Source organism: Microcaecilia unicolor, chromosome 6, assembly GCF_901765095.1.
Source record: "Microcaecilia unicolor chromosome 6, aMicUni1.1, whole genome shotgun sequence".
NCBI classification, from domain to species: Eukaryota; Metazoa; Chordata; class Amphibia; order Gymnophiona; family Siphonopidae; genus Microcaecilia; species Microcaecilia unicolor.
In genome coordinates this window covers 34,998,585-35,015,777 of record NC_044036.1, presented here as the reverse complement: position 1 = coordinate 35,015,777, position 17,193 = coordinate 34,998,585, and the positions used below count along the sequence as shown (strand labels likewise).

The window sequence follows — 17,193 nt, the reverse complement described above, 5'->3', positions numbered from 1 at the left end:
GGCATCCTTAAAGTAGGTCCGGGATAGGGTTCCTTGGGTGGTTACATAATGGGTGGTGGTGATGGTGGGGGAGGTGCTCAAGGTTAATGTCGTTGTTAATTTTAATCGCTGTTATGATTGTGCATTACCTGTAATTGTTAATGGTAATTTAACCAACAACATTAATAAAAACCAGTGTCAAACATGCAGTCAGCTATGTAACTTATTTCTGATGTGGAACTAGAATAATTTTTGGCTTTTAAGTATCTCATTATTAACGTCTTTTCCCTGAAAGATTCCCCCCATTTTTGGCTTTCCAGCTTCAGTGCCAAACATTATCCAGTTACCCTTCAGTTATTTCCGGCTGGAAGACATACATATGATTCTACTGCCCTTTATAAGTGGGAACTACATTTTTTATCAAGTGACATTTAGTGCATTTGAATTCAGCTCATCTTCGGAATACATTAACGTTCTAAAGCATTGTTTATTTATTCCAGCCGAATGTAGCATTCCGCCAGCACTGTTCTCGCATGCATAACCCATTATGACTGCCTGTCAGTTCAGAGATCTAGCAAAAACATCTTTTATGTTCCTAGCAATGCCCTTAAACAAGTAATGGAAATCCCATTGTTCATTGTGTTGATGTGGCTTCACGTGCCACAGCCACCCTGTTTATTGTAGTAACACAGTGTCCTGGCTTTATTGCTCTGACATTTTGTTCTTGCTGTTCTCCGCGTTACCTGTCTACATGCCTGGAATTATTCTGCATGCTTGAGATTTTGAATAATGATGTGGTACAAATATACGCATAAATATCTCATCGCCTTGACAGGCATATCGTCTGGTTTCTGTGTGCATTTGTTTATCGGGATGTGCACATATGTGCTGAAATCAGGTCTCAGAAATCACTTTTCAGTCTTTGATCTTTACTTATTTTATTAAAAAAATTTCTATTCTGCCTAAGAACTAAGCGGAGTACATAATAACATTATAACATAGTAGATGATGGCAGAAAAAGACCTGCACGGTCCATCTAGTCTGCCCAACAAGACAACTCATATGTGCTATTTTTTGTGTATACCCTACTTTGATTTGTACCTGTGCTCTTCAGGGCACAGACCGTATAAGTCTGCCCAGCACTATCCCCGCCTCCCAACCACCAGCCCCGCTTCCCAACCACCGGCTCTGGCACAGACCGTATAAGTCTGCCCAGCACTATCCCCACCTCCCAACCACCAGCCCCGCTTCCCAACCACCGGCTCTGGCACAGACCGTACAAGTCTGTCCAGCACTATCCCCGCCTCCCAACCACCAGTCCCGCTTCCCACCACCGGCTCTGGCACAGACTGTATAAGTCTGCCCAGCACTATCCCCGCCTTCCAACCACCAGCCCCTCCTCCCACCACCGGCTCTGGCACAGACCGTATAAGTCTGCCCAGCACTATCCCCACCTCCCAACCACCAGCCCCTCCTCCCACCACCGGCTCTGGCACAGGCCGTATAAGTCTGCCCAGCACTATCCCCACCTCCCAACCACCAGCCCCGTCTCCCGATCTCGACTAAGCTCCTGAGGATCCATTCCTTCTGCACAGGATTCCTTTATGCTTATCCCACGCATGTTTGAATTCCATTACCGTTTTCATTTCCACCACCTCCCGCGAAGTACAAAATTAAATACACAAATACAGTAAAAGTAAACCACATCAGAAGTAAAACCAGTGCCCATCAAAGTAATGTAGAATCATCATCCCAAGTTCCTGACAGTAATTCACTACTTAGTAGAATAATTTCAGTGAATGTCATGTCAACAGAATGTCATGTGGTAAATATTTACAGTTGACTTATTTTTGGATGATAGAATCATTCTGTTTGTTTATGATGAAAGTACAGTCACACAACTTAGCAAAAATACATAAGATTAGCAAAATGAAACTTATGAATACAACATCTCTTAGACAATAACCTGAACTTTCCTTTCACCATTTCAACCCTTTTCTACACTGCCCTCCCTTCAAAGTATCAACTCCTGTAGTAACAATTGATTCTTCTATCTCCTCTTAGCAGAGTTAAAACCGTTATTAATACAACTTCCAAAGATAAAGAATCAATAGAAATAAAACAAAATAAAACATGGAAAAGAAAATAAGATGATACCCTTTTAATTGGACATAAAAAGGTTGCCCTTCTTCGTCAGATTGGAAATAGGCTCGAAAGCTAATCAAGAAATGTATTAAGTTATGTCCATTAAAAAAGGTATCATCTTATTTTCTTTTCCATGTTTTATTTTGTTTTATTACCTTTAAAAGTGGATTAACACGGCTACCACACCTCTCTACTCAAAGATAAAGAATAAATCCTTATAGAAACTCCCCCCAACAACCCCATCTGAATCCCAGTAATTCTTGCCTTCTAAGCCTTCCCTCCACTTTGAGCCTTAATCAAGCCCATGATATTGTATTTATTTATTAAAACCATATAGCCCACTATTTCCAAAATTCAATATGAGTAACAACCACATTGAGTGAAAGGAGCAGGAGACTAATATTTTCTTTTACTGTTCTTTTGACCCAGAACTTTCTTCCTTCTCTGTTTGGGCTTCCAGGTAAATTAGAACCAAGCTGGGATTTATTTCTAATAGCTTTTTTCCAAAACTACCAGGAGATTTTACCCTGTTAAAAGAATGTACTTGATTGTTTATTGTCTGTTTGATGCATGTCTTTCAGACTGATGTAAGCCACATTGAGCCTGCCCATGGGTGGGAAAATGTGGGATATAAATGCTATAAATACATAAATAAACCAACCTAGTATCAAATAACTATGATTTGGATTATTCTCCTCAATGTGCATCACTTTCCACTTGTCCACATTAAAATTCTTCTGCCGTTTGCATTCCCAGTCTTCCAGTTTCCTAAGGTCTTCCTGCAATTTCTCACAATCCGCATGCGTTTTAACAACTTTGAATAGTTATGTGTCGTATGCAAATTTAATCACCTCACTGATTTTTCCCATTTCCAGATCATTAATAAATAAGTTAAATAGCACTGGTCCTAGTACAGATCCCTTGGACACTCCACTATTCACCCTTCCCACTGAGAGAATTGGCCATTTGACCCTACCTTCTGTTTTCTATCCATCAACTGATTCGTAATCCACAACAGAACATTGCCTGCTTTCCCATGGGTTTTTAATTCTCAGCACTCTTTCATGATGGACTTTATCAAACATTTTCTGAAAATCTAGATTCACTACATCAACTAGCTCACCTTTATCGACATGTTTATTCTTGCATTCAAAGAAATGAAGCAGATCGGTGAGGCAAGACGTCCCTTCACTGAATCCATGTTGACTCTGTCCCATTAAACCATGTTTGTCTATATGTTCAGTGATTTTATTATTTTAAAATCATTTCCACTATTTTGCCCAGCACTGACATCGGGCTTACCCCTGGATCCCTTTTTAAAAATAGGCATTACATTGGCCACCTTCCAATCTTCAGGTACTATGGACGATTTTAACAACTGGTTACAGATCATTAACAGCAGATCTGCAGTTTCACGTTTGAGTTCTTTCAGTACCCTGGGGTGTATACCATTTGTCGATTTCTTTCAGTACATCTTCCAGGTTCACTGAGATGTCGTTCAGTTCCTGTGCGTCATCACCCTTGAACACCATCCCTTGTACAGGTAAGATCTCTTATCTTCTTCAGTAAAGACCCAGGCAAAGAATTCATTCAGCCTCTCTGCTATGGCCTTCCTTGATGATCTGACGGTCCTACAGATTCCCTCACAGGCTTTCTGCTTCTGATATACCTGAAAAAATTACTATCAGTTTTTACCTCCGAGGCAACTTTCTCTTTGTATTCTGTTTTGGCTTTCTTCATCAATGCTTTTGCATCTAAGTTGCTAGTGGTTATGTTGCTTCTTGTTTTCTTCATTTGGGTCTTTTTTCCATATTATGAAAAATGGTCTTTTGGCTGAACTAGCCTCTTTCACTTCTTCCTTTAACCGTGCTGCTGTCGTTTGCTCCCCCCCCCCCCCCCCCATCATCTATTAATATATGGAATATATCTGGTCTGTGCTTCCAAAATGGTATTTTTAAACAACATCCATGCCCGATTTAAAGTCCTAACCTTTGTAGCTGAGCCATTCAGCCGTTTCTTTTTTAACCGTTTTCCTCATTTTATCATAGTTGCTCTTTTGAAAATTAAATGCTGCTACAGTACATTTCCTTAGTGACTGCACTCCAGTTATTAACTCAGATTTGATCATGTTACGATCACTGTTTCTCAGTGGACCCAACACGTTACCTCTTGTACTAAGTTCTGCATTCCACTAAGGACTAGATGTGAAATAGCTCCCCCTCTTGTCGATTCCAAGAAGCAGTCATTTATTTCGTCTAGGAATTTTACCTCCCTAGAACCCTCCTGATGTGAAATTTAACCAGTCAGGTATTGGGGTAATTTAATTCAGCTGTTATTATACTGTTGCCAAATTTTCTAGCTTTTCTAATTTAACATATCTTCATCTGTCTGATCGTTCTGGCCTAGCGGATGGTGGTACAACTCTGTGTATATTCCTTTCCTTCCCAAATGGAATTTCTATCCATAAGGATTCCATATTGCTGCCTGTTTCATGCAGAATTTTTATTTTGACTGGTTCAATTCCCTTTTTCACATACAGCACAACCTCTTCTCCAATTTGTTCTACCCTATCATTTTAATTTATACCCTGGTAACAGTGTCCCATTGATTGTCCTTCTGCCATATGATTATAAACCACACAATTTTGATTATGTGCCGCTGCTCTAGGTAGGTTGGTCAGATTTTGGGAGGTCTATTCTGTTGTGGTAGTTCTGCCTCTCCCCCTCCCCCCCCCCAAATGTTTACATATGCTTCCTGTTGTGTGGGTGCACCAGTGGGACAGGAGTTGTAGTGACTTGCCTGTGGAGACATCTGCACTGGGCTTAGAAGGTAATGAGCCCCCCCCCCCCCCCCCCCTTTCAATTTCAAAAGATGGAAGTATCCTAATATTAAACAATATTGCTACCTTGTGGTCTTTTTTTTTTTTTCCATTCTTTCACTGTTTTGCTTTTTGAATGTTTGTTGCAAGTTGTAAATTGAATGGTTGAGGAAATAATAGATACACAGACATATAGGTTTCATGGGAAAAAGTCTTTTACCTTTGAACTCTGACACTGAGGGGTCCTTTTACTGCTCGGTTAACGCACAAGACCTTACCGCTAAGCCAATGGGTGACGGTAATGTCTCAGGCCCAAAATGGTAAAGCACGAATATTTATTTTGCCGCACGTCCATTTTGGATTTTAAAAAAAGCCATTTTTGCAGGCGCGCTGAAAAATGGCTTGCGCTGTTGTAGATGTGTATATTGGACCCACGCAGGTCCATTTTTCAGCGCACCTACAAAAAAGGCTTTTTTGTTTTTGATCCAAAATGGACAGGTGGTGAAATAAATATTGGTGCATGTCCATTTTGGGCCTGAGACATTACCGTCACCCATTGGCTTAGCGGTAAGGTCTTGTGCGTTAACTGAGCAGTAATCGTCTGAATGCGTACAATGCCGATTACCGCCCGGTTAGCGCTGCACACCGGAAAATAAAATATATATTCTGGCATGCGTAGTGGACGTGTGTAAAAAATGAAATTACCGCCCGGGCCACGTGGTAGCTGGGCGGTAGTTCTGAATTGGCACGCTCGTTGGGCACGTGTAGGCACCTACGCAGCTTAGTAAAAGGTCCCCTGTATATTTCTTGCCAACATTTATTTATTTATTTGTTAATTTGTATCCCACAATTTCCCACCTGTTTGCAGGCTCAATGTGGCTTACATAGTACCGTAGAGGCATTCGCCAGTCCGGTAAAGAAACAAATACAGGTGGTATTATGGTTGAGTAAGGAACATATGTTTCAGTTACAATGGGAATCAAGGAGAGGAAAGATTATTTAGTGTCCAGTACAAGCTTTGGTTATGTTGTGTTGCAGAGTGCAGGCATTTATGTTGGGTCGGCGGGGTATGCCTTTTTGAACAGGTAGGTCTTTAATGATTTCCTGAAGTTTAAGTGGTCGTAGGTTGCCTTCACAACTTTTGGCAGTGCGTTCCGTAATTGTGTGCTTGTATAGGAGAAGCTGGACGCATAGGCTGTTTTGTATTTAATTTTTTTGCAGTTTGGATAGTGGAGGTTTAGGTATGTTCGAGATGATCTGGTTATGTTTCTGAGTGGTAGGTCTGTAAGTTCTGTCATGTATCCTGGGACTTGGCCGTAGATAATTTTGTGGACCAGTGTGCAGATTTTGAAAGTAATACGTTCTTTGGCAGCTAATTCAGTTTTTATGGTCTCAGCATGACCGAATGTTGTCAATTCCCCCTCCAGACCATGCTCAGTTGGGAGATACACACCTAGTTCAGCTTTTTATATTTTGGTGCCCTGGAACGCCAACCCTAAGGGCCTTCAAACAAGTTCCTATCATAAATTTAAATCCGGTGTTAAGATGCATTACAGTACTATCGCATATGAACTCAGTGGGATTGGCTAGTGTTGGCGGTTACCATATGCAGCAGGAAACCTTTCTGTCAACTCTTTGTTCATTGTTTCTTCTGATACTCATTTTTCTTTCACCCTTTGTTATAGTTTTCTTGGACTTAGTAAATGTATTCTTATTGGGAGTTTTGCTCTATGTACTGTGATATCCTATTGAAGGGTGGTACAACAAGCAATTCATAAACATGAATATTGGTTAGATCCAGAATTTTGGGGGGGGGCAAAACATTTTGGTTTCTAACATTTATATAGATATAGCTATCCCGAAAATTTGGTGGCTATAGGTTGATTGTTTATCTTTGTGCACTTATTTTCTCATGGATCAGATAAACCATACACATAAGCAATTTTTTAAAGATTAAAACAATAAACATTAGACGAACAGATTAACCTGCATTGTCCTCTGCTTTGCTTCACCTGTATTATTTCCTTAGGGCCCTGTTTCCTAAGGTGCGCTAGCATTTTTAGCGCGTGCACAAAATTAGCGCACGCTAACTGTAGGCGCCCATTGGAATATTGTGGGCGCCTACACAGCGAGCGCTAATGGTTAGCGGTCGCTAGAAGCAAGTGGAGGAGTAGCCTAGTGGTTAGTGCAGTGGACTTTGATCCTGGGGAACTGAGTTCGATTCCCACTGCTCCTTGTGACTCTGGGCAAATCACTTAACCCTCCATTGCCCCTGGTACAAAATAAGTACCTGAATATATGTAAACCGCTTTGAATGTAGTTGCAAAAACCTCAGAAAGGCGGTATATCAAGTCCCATTTCCCTTTCCCTATTTGAGATTCTAGATGGAATGTTGCTATTCCACTATTCAACGTACGTGCAGGACTCATGGCCGCATTGCTGATCTGCAAGGGCAGGCTTCTACATGGAATGTTGCTAGTGGAGGAGTAGCCTAGTGGTTAGTGCAGTGGACTTTGATCCTGGGGAACTGAGTTCAATTCCCACTGCAGCTCCTTGTGACTCTGGGCAAGTCACTTAACCTTCCATTGCCCCTGGTACAAAATAAGTACCTGAATATTCTATGTAAACCGCTTTGAATGTAGTTGCAAAAACCTCAGAAAAGCGATATATCAAGTCCCATTTCCCTTCCATTCCCTAACGCGCCTCTAGCTTGGCTTAGTAAACAGGGCCCTTAGTAAGCAGAATAAAGGTTGTTTCCTGGGGAAGTTCATGTCTTTGCTTCCTGTGCTCTAACTGTTCTGAAGGATAAATAGAAGCATTTGGGTTCTGATAATACCAATCTTGCAGCTTCAAGTTTTTAAAATATATATATAAAAATGATGCATTAAGCAAATTGATTTTTTTTTTGTGTGTTTTCAGGCAGAGAAGGGCAGTGTAGCCCACCTTTTGGACTTCCTGCTTCTCATTTCTCTTATGATGATTTGGGCAATCTGTCCAATGGATAGTCTTGCCATCTTAGGCCAGTGGATCCAGTCAAAGTTGAAAGAGGTAAGAGTTAAGTGACTAGAGGAATTGGTTTTCACACCACATTTAAAAGAGTGCTGTTTAAAATGTTGCATTGGGTAAGGGTAATGCTTTTAATATGCCGCCTTTCTGTGGTACAATATTATATTCAGGTACTTTTCTGTGTCCCTGGGGGGCTCACAATTTAAATTTGAAGGGTTAAGTGACTTGCCCAGAGTCACAAGGAGCTGCAGTGGGAATTGATCCTGGTTCCCCTGGTTCTCAGCCCACTACAGTAACCATTAGGCCACTCCTCCACGCCACTCATTGAGTCTTGAAATGTTATAAAATTTTACCTTGGCACCATAGCCGGCTTTCTGGTATGGTAGATTGTTTATTGAGGGACGTGCAGTATTGTTCTTGAGTGTAGTGTGTACTGTACTGAATTCTGAACCAATTAGATTGTAAGCTCTGTCGAGCAGGGACTGTCTCTTCATGTTCAAGTGTACAGCGCTGCGTACGTCTAGTAGCGCTTTAGAAATAAGTAGTTCTGTCTGTTTGCCTGTCCTATTTAGATTGTGAGCTCTTTGAGCAGGGACTGTCTTTTCATGTATGGTGTACAGCGCTGCGTATGCCTTGTAGCGCTATAGAAGTGATAAGTAGTAGTAGTAGTAATGTAGAAGCCTGCCCTTGCAGATCAGCAACGCGGCCGCGCAGGCTTCTGTTTCTGTGAGTCTGACGTCCTGTGGAATGTTGCTACTATTGGAGATTCTGTTGCTACTATTTGAGATTCTACATGGAATGTTGCTATTCCACTAGCAACATTCCATATTTAGATTGTGAGCACTTTGAGCAGGGACTGTCTTTTCATGTATGGTGTACAGCGCTGCGTATGCCTTGTAGCGCTATAGAAGTGATAAGTAGTAGTAGTAATGTATTGTGAATCTTCTACTATGACTTCTTGCAAAAATTTATATTCCTTTCTGGGGATAGACTATCATGAAAGAAAGCCAAAATAATAAATCGTTTTGATGATTTTTTTTGAATTATCAGTCTCCCTCTGCCTGTGAAATACTGTTTCTGCGGTTTTACTGCATGCTATTTGTAAAAAAAAAATATATAAATGCATGTTGTAAAACAGCAACCCATGCTTACAATGAAACTGAAAAAAGTAATTAAATATTCTCCATTCACATGCCTTTTCCTTTCCATATGTGTTTTTGGGTCCATGTCTTCTAAACTTGATGCATAGTTGTTGTTCTTCATTTTGCTTTAACAGGGCCTTTTCATGAGGGAAAGGTTGCACTGTCTTTTTTGCAGTTTTCTTTTTTTTTGGTTTAAGATGATATTTCAGCGGTTGCAAAAGTATGATTCCACTGTAATTCTAGTCTCTCCGAAGAATTAAGAGGCTGCAGTTTTTAAATAAACTTGTATAAGAATTTGAGTCTACAAAGGATGGTGGAGGTTGTGGAGACAAAAACGGTGAGAGAATTCAGAAACGCGTGGGATAAACACAAAGCATCCTTATACGGAAAGCAGGGGCGTAGCCAGACTTCGGCGGGAGGGAGGTCCAGAGCCCGAGGTGAGGGGGCACATTTTAGCCCCCCCCCCCCCGGTGCCGCTGACCCCCCCCTCCCCGCCATTACTACCCCCCCCCCCCCCGCCACCAACTGACGACCCCTGCCGACGACCCTCTCGACCCCACCGCCAACCCTCCCCCGCCGTCGCCTACCTTTGCTGGCAGGGGACCCCAATCCCCGCCAGCAGAGGTCCACTTCTTCCCGCAAAGGCTTCGTTCTGTTTCTGACGTCCTGCACGTTGTATGTGCAGGACGTCAGAAACAGAACGAAGCCTTCACGGGAAGAAGAGGACCTCCTCGGCTGGTGGGGATTGGGGTCCCCCGCCAGCAAAGGTGGCCCATGGTGACGGCGGGGGAGGGTTGTCGGCGGGAGGGGGGTCGAGAGGGTTGTCGGCAGGGGAGTCCAGGGCCAAATCTACGGGGGCCCAGGCCCCCCTGGCCCCACATAGCTACGCCACTGATGGAAAGAGTATGGAACTAAAATAAAACTTAGCAGGGACTTTAGAATTGGACAGATCAAGAACAAGCAGTACATTTTTTCCAGTGAAAAAGGTGCCGGTACTCAAACGCTAGGCCACCCTTTAGGGGTGGGGAGATCACTGAGGGACCCACCCCATAATAGCCAGGCCCCCTTCAACCAGCCACAGAATCTATGACAAGGAAGAATTGGTGTGTAGAGCCTGAGCTCTTTCATTAAAACTTGGGGACCATGGGCCAATTTTAGCAGACAATAGAAAAGGTGCCGGTACTCAGTACCCCCAAGTACCCCCTTAAAAAAAGCCCTGAGAACAAGAATGCGTGTTTTATATCACATTCATTTGATATGCTTTGAGTGGGGAACAAGGATAGTATCTGAATTCAAGAGAGCATGGGACTAGCAGAGAGGGTCTTTGAGGGCGAGGAAGGGGCTGTAGAATTGAACAACATGAATGGGCTGGTTGAACAGGTTATAAAGGTCTTTTTACCATCATGTTTTGTGTTTCTGTGTTTAACAAGTGGGTGTTATATTAGAGAAAACTCTGGTATTCTGTTCTCCCAGTGATTGCAAAATAGCGCTGCCTTATTTCTAATGCTGGTCGTTCTAAAGTGCTGGATCCTAAGCCAACAATCAAAGCACTGTACACATGGTGCTACTGCAGGCCATTAGGCTATTCCATGTATTTTAATTTTAAGAGGTAGCAAATGGGTTAAAAAAACAATTCAAATGATACAATAAAGATAGCATGCTTTTCTATACTGTTGAATTTGTATGATGATGGGGAAAAAGATTATTTCCATGGCTTAACTTTTGGGATTTTTTTTTCCCCAGTTTATGTTTGAAAGGCCTTACAGTAGAACTTTGGAGAACGAAGCCGACGAAGTTGGCCTGCAGATAGCTGCTAAGGTAAACAAACAGTCCTTCTTGGAGTTGACATGATGTCAACTCTGTGAATAAGAAGACTATCAGGCTCATTTTCGAAAGACATAGATGACGACCCCTGCCGACGACCCTCTTGACCCCCCACCGCCAACCCTCCCCCGCCGTCGCCTACCTTTGCTGGCAGGGGACCCCAATCCCCGCCAGCTGAGGTCCACTGGGAGCATTTTATGAAGTCAACTGCAGTGCCTCCTAGGGTGCCCGATTGCTGTCCTGGCATGTCAGGGGGACCAGTGTACTACAAATTCTGGCTCCTCCCATGTCTAAATGGCTTGACTTTGGACGTTTTAGACTTGGATGTCTTTGCATTCGAAAATCGCCGAAAATCAAAGACGTTTAAATTCAAGGACGTCCATGGTATTTTCGAAAACAAAGATGGACATTCATCTTTTTTCAAAAATAACCTTTTCCCCACCTCTGAATTTGGACATTTTACAAAGACATCCAAATTCTAACTTAGACGTTCCTTTCAAAAATATCCCTCTATATATGTTAATAAATAGAGGAGGAGTGGCCTGGTGGTTAGGGTGGTGGACTTTAGTCCTGGGGAACTGAGGAACTGAGTTCGATTCCCACTTCAGGCACAGGCAGATCCTTGTGACTCTGGGCAAGTCACTTAACCCTCCATTGCCCCATGTAAGCTGCATTGAGCCTGCCATGAGTGGGAAAGCGCAGGGTACAAATGTAACAAAAATAAAATAGATACTATTGGAGACTGTACATGGAATGTTGCTACTATTGGAGATTCTACATGGAATGTTGCTATTCCACTAGCAACATTCCATGTAGAAGCCTGCGCGGCCACATTGGTGATCTGCAAGGGCCGACTTCTACATGGAACGTTGCTAGTGGAATAGCAGCAACATTCCATGTAGAATCTCAAATAGTAGCAACAGTGGAGGAGTGGCCTAGTGGTTAGGGTGGTGGACTTTGGTCCTAGGGAACTGAGGAACTGAGTTCGATTCCCACTTCGGGCACAGGCAGCTCCTTGTGACTCTGGGCAAGTCACTTAACCCTCCATTGCCTCATGTAAGCCGCATTGAGCCTGACATGAGTGGGAAAGCGCAGGGTACAAATGTAACAAAAATAAAATAGATACTATTGGAGATTCTAAATGGAATGTTGCTACTATTGGGAGATTCTACATGGAATGTTGCTATTCCACTAGCAACATTCCATGTAGAAGCCTGCGCGGCCACATTGGTGATCTGCAAGGGCCGACTTCTACATGGAATGTTGGAACATTCCATGTAGAATGTCAAATAGTAGCAACAGTGGAGGAGTGGCCTAGTGGTTAGGGTGGTGGACTTTGGTCCTGAGGAACTGAGTTCAATTCCCGCTTCAGGCACAGGCAGCTCCTTGTGACTCTGGGCAAGTCACTTAACCCTCCATTGCCCCATGTAAGCCACATTGAGCCTGCCATGAGTGGGAAAGCGCGGGGTACAAATGAAACAAAATAAAATAAAAATTTCTGATCCTTTTCCAACTGTTATTTTGTTTGGAATATACGTATATGGTGGTAGTTTATGATATGTTATAGTTTTGTTTGAATTTATGTTTGAATATTTGTTGAAAATTTTATTTAAAATATTATTGTATATTGTTTTATGATTATACATGTCTTGCTTGTAATCCACTTCTGATATAGGCAGAATATAAATAAACCATAAATCACTAATTACTATATGGTCTATCCAGTCTGCCTATCCACATCATCTATTATCCCTTCCTCTATCTTAAAAGATTCTCCTGCTTATAATTGAATGAGAAAAACGCCCAAGTTCCGACCTAAATCGGGAGATGGACGTTTATCTCACAAAAACGAATAAAGCGGTATAATCGAAAGCCGATTTTTGGACGTTTTCAACTGCAATCCGTCGCGGATGCGGACAAAGTTGATGGGGGCGTGTCAGAGGTGTGGCGAAGGCGGAACTGGGGCGTGGTTATCTGCCGAACAGAGATGGGCGCATTTCACCGATAATGGGAAAAAAGTATGCGTTTTTAGCTAGAATTTAGGACACTTTTCCTGGACCCTGTTTTTTCACGAATAAGGCCCCAAAAGTGCCCTAAATGACCAGATGACCACTGGAGGGAATCGGGGATGACCTCCCCTGACTCCCCCAGTGGTCACTAACCCCCTCCCACCACAAAAAATGAAGTTTCACAACTTTTTATTTTCACCCTCAAATATCATACCCAGCTCCCTGACAGCAGTATGCAGGTCACTGGAGGAGTTGTTAGGGGGTGCAGTGGACTTCAGGCAGGTGGACCCAGGCCCATCCCCCCTACCTGTTACAATTGTGCTGCTTAATGCTTATTAGTCGTCCAACCCCCCCAAACCCACTGTACCCACATGTAGGTGCCCCCCTTCACCCCTTAGGGCTATAGTAATGGTGTAGACTTGTGGGCAGTGGGGTTTGAGGGGGATTTGGGGGGCTCAACACACAAGGGAAGGGTGCTATGTACCTGGGAGCTCTTTTACCTTTTTGTTTGGTTTTGTTAAAGTGCCCCCTAGGGTGCCCGGTTGATGTCCTGGCATGTGAGGGGGACCAGTGCACTATGAATCCTGGCCCCTCCCACGAACAAATGCCTTGGATTTATTCGTTTTTGTGCTGGGCGCTTTCATTTTCCATTATCGCTGAAAAACAAAAACGCCCAGCTCACACATTGTTGAATAAAACATGGGCGTCTATTTTTTCCCAAAATACGGTTCGGTCTGCCCCTTCACGGACCCGTTCTTGGAGATAAACGCCCATGGAGATAGGCGTTTTCGTTCAATTATGCCCCTCTCTATGTACACCTGTCCCATGCTTTGCTGAAGTCAGATAGTTTTTATCTCCACCACCTCCACCAGGAGGCCTTTCTACACATATACCACCCTTTCCCATAAAGAAGTGTTTCCTTAAATTACTCCTGAGTCTATTCTTGTTCACCTTTATCCTATGCCTCCTCATTCCAGAGCTTCCTTTCAGTTGAAAGAGCCTCTTCTCTTCTGCACAATATGAAATATCTACGTGTATAAATAACGGCATTTAGATATGTAGATTGGCTCTATATGTATATATCAATTTCAGAAAGCTGCTATTTATACCTATAGATGCCTAGAATACTGAGATTTGAAGAGGCGTATTATGGGTGTGATGTGGGTGGGCTGGAAAATTATGCATGTGTTTCCTATTTTGCAATGGGAAATAAACATATAACCAAAAAGACTTCCTCGCTGGCTTTTGCATCTCCTCCAAAGAGAGCAGAACTGTTTTATAAAATGTGCTCATTTTCAGCCAGGGCTTAACACAAGGAATTGAGTGAGTTAATGTCCTTAATTGTTCTTTAATAGGAAGTTTGCTGCCATCGAGGATGGGACGCCACTACGCCCCCCCCCCCCCCCCCCCCGAAGTGTATCATCCTTACCGCCTATGGATGTACGAAGTAGTCGCGCGTCTGTCAGCTCCACTGGTCCCCTGCCCTGGAACAGGAAGTAATGTCAGAGGGGGCAGGGAACCGGCAGAGCTGACAGCTGCATGACTGCTCCGTGCACCCCCTTGCTGCCTGCACCCGGGGTGGACTGCCCCACTGCCCTGCCCTTAGTATGCCACTGGGAACAACCTTCCTTAGGGGCTTTCTTCTTAATTTTTACATATACCCCCAGATTCTATATAGCACAATTTAAGTTGCACGTGCACAAATCCAGTCGTATTCTGGATTTGCATATGCAACTTAATTAGTTAACAAGCCAACTAGCGCTGATAATTGCCATTTAGCAATCAATTAATGCTAATTGGCATTAATTAGAACTTACATGCAGAACTGTCAAAATTTATTCTATAACGTGATGCGTGTAACTTCTGAGTCACCATGAGTGTGGAATGGGCAGGTTGTCGACATTTCTAAAATCTATGCACATAGTTATAGAATACACATGGTTTGTGTGTAATTTAGACATCTGCATTTAAGTAACCATGACTAAATTCAGTTGTGCAGACAGGCCAGTGGCGTAGCTACGTAGGGCCTGGGCCCCCGTAGATTTGGCCCTGGACCCCCCTGTCGACGACCCTCTCAACCCCCCCTCTCCCGCCACCAACCCTTCCCCGCCGTCGCTGTGGGCTACCTTTGCTGGCGGGGGACCCCAATCCCCGCCAGCCAAGGAGGTCCTCTTCTTGCTCCGAAGGCTTCGTTCTGTTTCTGATGTCCTTCACGTTGTACGTGCAGGACGTCAGACTCACAGAAACAGAACGAATCCTGGCTGATCTGCAAGGCTTCATTCTGTTTCTGTGAGCCTGACGTCCTGTTGGTATAATAACTTCACCGTACTTATGAATAAAGATCCAAAACCAAAATAATTTCCGCATCTGAGGTAATGGCCACCATGTTATCTACATGTTGATTTGCCACAGAGAGAATATTAACAAAATAACCTTGCGTTATCACTTGTGGATCTATTAACCATAAAACTACATTGATCAGGGTGAATAATATCCTGCAGGATTTTTGATAACCTTATTGCAACTAATTTAGCATAAATTTACTGTCTGGGACTAGGTTTACTAAGCGGCGCTATGGGCACGTTAGCATTTTTAACGCACGTAAATGGTTTACGCATGTTAAACGCTAACGCACCCATAGAAATGTATAGGCGCGTTAGCATTTAACGTGCCTTAAATTTACAGGCACATTAAAAACGCTAACACACCTTAGTAAACATACCCCTAAGTTAATTAACGAAATTGGTCTATAATTTGAAACGAAGGTCAAATCTCTATCTGGTTTAGGCAGTACAATAATCTTTGCTTCTGTAAATGTGCCATCCACAAAATGGCTCTTTGAGATACCAAAAAAAATTCTAATAATAAAGGAGGTAATTCTTTAGCAAAAAATGTATAATATTCAGCAGCAAAACCATCCGGTCCAGGTGATTTGTTTAAAGGCAAAGATTTTATGGCTAGCTCAATGTCTTTTATTGAAAATGGTGAATCCAATAATTTTGCTTGTTGTTGAGATAATTTAGGAAATGACAAATTATTTAAAAAATCTTTAATAAACTGATCTGAAACAGATAATTCTGAAGTATATAACTGTTTATAAAAGTCTTGAAATAACTTCAAAATTTGGGTTTCATTCGTGACAACAGAATTACTATCTGAGTCTCTGAGAGATACTACCTTTGTTTTACTTTTTTGTCCTTTCAATAAATTAGCCAGTAAACGTCTCACCTTATTATTTTCCGAGTAGTATTTAGCTCCGAATATGGCCATTTGATGTGTAGAGATTTTACTTCATATAGAATTATATAATCTGAATTAAATTTAAAAAGTTCTAAATTCTAAATTTTGAGTTAGCATATTCAAGCTCCAAGGATCTAATATTTTTTTTCTAAATTGTACATGTTTTTCTGTTTTGAACATGTTGTTGTATTTTTGTAAAATTTTATAAAAATAATTTTACAAAAAATCAATTCATTTTTACCCGTTCTACACCAGTCAGGATTTTGTAGACTTAAGTCATATTTCCCCTCAGCCATCTCTTTTCCAAGCTGAAGTGCCCTAACCTCTTTATCCTTTCCTCATATGAGAGGAGTTTCATCTCCTTTATCATTTTGGTCGATCATCTGTGAACTCTTTCTAATTCCACTATATCTTATTTGAGATACGGCGACCAGAATTGAATGCAATACTCAAGGTGAGGTTGCAGAGTGATACAGAAGCTTTCTGCATGCTCAGTGGTTCATACTAGAATTTTAGAATTATTCACCTCTCCCCACCCTAGACTATGTCTCCCTTGGTGCCCGATCACCTATCCATCCTTCTCACTCTGGCGTTGTTGGAGTTTTGACCTCTGAACCCCAATCCCCACCTTTCCCATCCATAGAATGGATTAGAAGATGTACAGACTTACTTCATGATGGTGATGAGGTTTTGCTCTTTTAGCTGCGGGACAGGAAGGCTCTTCTGCACAAGAAGTTTCTTCTTCCACGGGTATCCCCCGTGTCACTGCAGTATTGTGCAGTATATAGCAAACAACAGTTATCGTTGTCACCATCTCTGCTACACAGATCAGGCTGCTTCTACTGTGATCCAAATATTGGAAATGGCTTCTCAGGAACTCAATGTTCTTTCAGTCATTGTGTCTTGGTATGCAAAAATATCTCATCTCTGCAGCTGCCTTGGTATCAGCATGGGGTGAGCATCTGTGGCTCACTTTCTCCATTTCCTCTCTGCAACACTCTTCTCAACAATATCGCATCTCTTGGGAAAA

The 17,193-nt window shown here is 42.4% G+C and overlaps 1 protein-coding gene across 4 annotated transcripts in view; it reads left to right on the top strand.

The window, feature by feature from the left end:
• OMA1 (OMA1 zinc metallopeptidase) overlaps window positions 1-17,193 on the top strand; it is a 99,181-nt gene that overhangs the window by 49,914 nt on the left and 32,074 nt on the right. For all 4 annotated transcript variants that reach the window (XM_030207495.1, XM_030207492.1, XM_030207494.1 and 1 more), the window contains exons 6-7: window positions 7,862-7,990; window positions 10,834-10,908. In XM_030207495.1, the coding sequence (XP_030063355.1) occupies window positions 7,862-7,990; window positions 10,834-10,908 (204 nt within the window). The remainder of the gene's footprint in view (window positions 1-7,861; window positions 7,991-10,833; window positions 10,909-17,193) is intronic.